The following is a 5000-nucleotide window of genomic DNA, read 5'->3' as shown; positions in this document are numbered from 1 at the left end:
ACACTGATAAACACGAGGGGTTGAGTGCACAATCAGAGGAAGAAGAAGCAACAATCCAACGAAAAGAAAGAAAACAGAAAGAAAAAAGAAAGAAAATAGAACCCGTCCTTTATACGTCCACCAACTCGAACCGAGATCCCACCCCCTGGTCGCAGGACACCCGTCGTCTTCCTTACCCTGAAGAAGAAGGAGTTATTGGCATCCGGATCCTTAGGAGTTATCTTCAGGAGCGTCGTGTTATCGGGCGGTCCGTTTCCCCGCGTCTCGTCCACCACGAGGTCCCACAGCTGTCGGACGAGGCGGGGCGGGTTGTCGTTCTCGTCGGAGAGTCGTACCACCACCGTGCTCGTCCCTGGGGTATGGATAGGAAAGCCATTGGTGCTACGGACCTGGGTACTGATAAGCATGGTATCAATCTGGGTACTGACAAACATGGTATCAATCTGGCTTCTGGTAAGCATGGTATTAATCTGGGTACTGACAAACATGGTATCAATCTGGGTACTGATAAACATGGTATCAATCTGGCTTCTGGTAAGCATGGTATTAATCTGGGTACTGATAAGCATGGTATCAATCTGGGTACTGACAAACATGGTATCAATCTGGGTAATGACAAACATGGTTTCAATCTGGGTACTGATAAACATGGCATCAATCTGGGGACTGATAACATGGTATCAATCTGGATACTGATAAACATGGTATCGATCTGGGTACTGATAAACATGGTATCAATCTGGGTACTGATAAACATGGTATCAATCTGGGTACTGATAAACATGGTATCAATCTGGGTACTGATAAACATGATATCAATCTGGGTACTGACAAACATGGTATCAATCTGGGTACTGACAAACATGGTATCAGTCTGGGTCCGATAAACATGGTATCAATCTGGGTCCGATAAACATGGTATCAATCTGGGTCCGATAAACATGGTATCAATCTGGGTCCGATAAACATGGTATCAATCTGGGTACTGACAAACATGGTATCAGTCTGGGTACTGATAAACATGGTATCAATCTGGGTATTGATAAGCATGGTATCAATCTGGGTACTAATAAACATGGTATCAATCTGGGTACTGACAAACATGGTATCAGTCTGGGTCCGATAAACATGGTATCAATCTGGGTCCGATAAACATGGTATCAATCTGGGTCCGATAAACATGGTATCAATCTGGGTCCGATAAACATGGTATCAATCTGGGTACTGACAAACATGGTATCAGTCTGGGTACTGATAAACATGGTATCAATCTGGGTATTGATAAGCATGGTATCAATCTGGGTACTGATAAACATGGTATCAATCTGGGTACTGATAAACATGATATCAATCTGGCTTCTGGGAAGCATGGTATCAATCTGGGTACTGACAAACATGGTATCAATCTGGGTACTGATAAACATGGTATCAATCTGGGTACTGATAAACATGATATCAATCTGGCTTCTGGTAAGCATGGTATCAATCTGGGTACTGATAAACATGGTATCAATCTGGGTACTGATAAACATGATATCAATCTGGCTTCTGGTAAGCATGGTATCAATCTGGGTACTGATAAACATGGTATCAATCTGGGTACTGATAAACATGGTATCAATCTGGATACTGATAAACATGGTATCAATCTGGGTACTGATAAACATGGTATCAATCTGGGTACTGATAAACATGGTATCAATCTGGGTACTGATAAACATGGTATCAATCTGAGTACTGATAAACATGGTATCAATCTGAGTACTGACAAACATGGTATCAATCTGGGTACCGATAAACATTTTATCAAGCTGGGTACTGATAAACATGGTATCAATCTGGGTACTGATAAACATGGTATCAATCTGGGTACTGATAAACATGGTATCAATCTGAGTACTGACAAACATGGTATCAATCTGAGTACTGATAAACATGGTATCAATCTGGGTACTGATAAACATGGTATCAATCTGAGTACTGACAAACATGGTATCAATCTGAGTACTGATAAACATGGTATCAATCTGGGTACTGATAAACATGGTATCAATCTGGGTACTGATAAACATGGTATCAATCTGGGTACTGATAAACATGGTATCAATCTGAGTACTGATAAACATGGTATCAATCTGAGTACTGACAAACATGGTATCAATCTGGGTACCGATAAACATTTTATCAAGCTGGGTACTGATAAACATGGTATCAATCTGGGTACTGATAAACATGGTATCAATCTGGGTACTGATAAACATGGTATCAATCTGAGTACTGACAAACATGGTATCAATCTGAGTACTGATAAACATGGTATCAATCTGGGTACTGATAAACATGGTATCAATCTGAGTACTGACAAACATGGTATCAATCTGAGTACTGATAAACATGGTATCAATCTGGGTACTGATAAACATGATGTTAATACAGAGATAATAACGTAAACGAAGCTTGGATCCTCGTGAGGCGGCGGTTATCATTAACTCGGTGTATAAAAGTGGTTGTGTATAAGCGAGAAGAGAAGATTAAGTTATAGGAAGGGTAATGGGTGATTGGAAAGCTGAGTGGCGTAATGAGGAGATGGGTTCCATGATCGGTAAATCGTAGCGGGTGGGGGATTCTAGGAAGGGTAATAGGCGGAGGGGGGGAAGAGTTGTGGGGTGAGTAATGGGGGTGGGGTTCTATGATGAGTAATGGGGGTGGGGTTCTATGATGAGTAATGGGGGTGGGGTTCTATGATGAGTAATGGGGGTGGGGTTCTATGATGAGTAATGGGGGTGGGGTTCTATGATGAGTAATGGGGGTTGGGTTCTATGATGAGTAATGGGGGTTGGGTTCTATGATGAGTAATGGGGTTGGGTTCTATGATGAGTAATGGGGGTGGGGTTCTATGATGAGTAATGGGGGTGGGGTTCTATGAAGAGTAATGGGGGTGGGGTTCTATGATGAGTAACGGGGGTGGGGTTCTATGATGAGTAACGGGGGTGGGGTTCTATGATGAGTAACGGGGGTGGGGTTCTATGATGAGTAACGGGGGTGGGGTTCTATGATGAGTAACGGGGGTGGGGTTCTATGATGAGTAATGGGGGTGGGGTTCTATGATGAGTAACGGGGGTGGGGTTCTATGAAGAGTAATGGGGGTGGGGTTCTATGATGAGTAACGGGGGTGGGTGTTCTATGATGAGTAATGGGGGTGGGGTTCTATGATGAGTAATGGGGGTGGGGTTCTATGATGAGTAACGGGGGTGGGGTTCTATGATGAGTAACGGGGGTGGGGTTCTATGATGAGTAACGGGGGTGGGGTTCTATGATGAGTAATGGGGGTGGGGTTCTATGAAGAGTAATGGGGGTGGGGTTCTATGATGAGTAACGGGGGTGGGGTTCTATGATGAGTAATGGGGGTGGGGTTCTATGATGAGTAACGGGGGTGGGGTTCTATGATGAGTAATGGGGGTGGGGTTCTATGATGAGTAACAGGGATGGGGTTCTATGATGAGTAATGGGGGTGGGTTCTATGATGAGTAACGGGGGTGGGGTTCTATGATGAGTAATGGGGTGGGGTTCTATGATGAGTAATGGGGGTGGGGTTCTATGATGAGTAATGGGGTGGTGTTCTATGATGAGTAATGGGGGTGGGGTTCTATGATGAGTAACGGGGCTGGGGTTCTATGATGAGTAATGGGGTGGGGTTCTATGATGAGTAATGGGGGTGGGGTTCTATGATGAGTAACGGGGCTGGGGTTCTATGATGAGTAATGGGGTGGGGTTCTATGATGAGCAATGGGGTGGGGTTCTATGATGAGTAATAGGGTGGGGTTCTATGGTGAGTAATGGGGGTGGGGTTCTATGATGAGTAATGGGGGTGGGGTTCTATGATGAGTAATAGGGTGGGGTTCTATGATGAGTAATGGGGGTGGGGTTCTATGATGAGTAATGGGGGTGGGGTTCTATGATGAGTAATTGGGGTGGGGTTCTATGATGAGCAATGCGGGTGGGGTTCTATGATGAGTAATGGGGTGGGGTTCTATGATGAGTAACGGGGTGGGGTTCTATGATGAGTAATGGGGGTGGGTTCTATGATGAGTAACGGGGCTGGGGTTCTATGATGAGTAATGGGGTGGGGTTCTATGATGAGTAACGGTGGTGGGGTTCTATGATGAGTAATGGGGGTGGGTTCTATGATGAGTAATGGGGTGGGGTTCTATGATGAGTAACGGGGGTGGGGTTCTATGATGAGTAATGGGGGTGGGATTCTATGATGAGTAATAGGGTGGGGTTCTATGATGAGTAATGGGGTGGGGTTCTATGATGAGTAATGGGGTGGGGTTCTATGATGAATAATGGGGGTGGGTTCTATGATGAGTAATGGGGTGGGGTTCTATGATGAGTAATGGGGGTTGGGTTCTATGATGAGTAATGGGGGTGGGGTTCTATGATGAGTAATGGGGGTGGGGTTCTATGATGAGTAATGGGGGTGGGTTCTAGGATGAGTAATGGGGGTGGGTTCTATGATGAGTAATAGGGTGGGGTTCTATGATGAGTAATGGGGGTGGGATTCTATGATGAGTAATAGGGTGGGGTTCTATGATGAGTAATGGGGTGGGGTTCTATGATGAGTAATGTGGGTGGGGTTCTATGATGAGTAATGGGGGTGGGGTTCTATGATGAATAATGGGGGTGGGGTTCTATGATGAGTAATGGGGGTGGTGTTCTATGATGAGTAACGGGGTGGGGTTCTATGATGAGTAATGGGGGTGGGGTTCTATGATGAGTAATGGGGTGGGGTTCTATGATGAGTAATGGGGTGGGGTTCTATGATGAGTAATGGGGTGGTGTTCTATGATGAGTAATGGGGGTGGGGTTCTATGATGAGTAATGGGGGTGGGTTCTATGATGAGTAATGGGGTGGGGTTCTATGATGAGTAATGGGGGTGGGTTCTCTGATGAGTAATGGGGTGGGGTTCTATGATGAGTAATGGGGGTGGGTTCTATGA

General features: G+C 45.1%; 1 protein-coding gene across 1 annotated transcript in view; it reads right to left on the bottom strand.

Moving 5' to 3' along the window:
- The window catches only part of LOC113830496 (uncharacterized), a 242765-nt gene that overhangs the window by 149366 nt on the left and 88399 nt on the right, over positions 1-5000 (bottom strand). The window contains exon 8 of the mRNA XM_070127464.1: positions 177-352. Coding sequence (XP_069983565.1) covers positions 177-352 — 176 coding nt within the window. The remainder of the gene's footprint in view (positions 1-176; positions 353-5000) is intronic.

The sequence above is a fragment of the Penaeus vannamei genome, chromosome 11, assembly GCF_042767895.1.
Source record: "Penaeus vannamei isolate JL-2024 chromosome 11, ASM4276789v1, whole genome shotgun sequence".
NCBI lineage: Eukaryota > Metazoa > Arthropoda > Malacostraca > Decapoda > Penaeidae > Penaeus > Penaeus vannamei.
The sequence above is the reverse complement of the archived record's forward strand: the minus strand, read 5'-3'. Positions and strand labels throughout refer to the sequence as shown.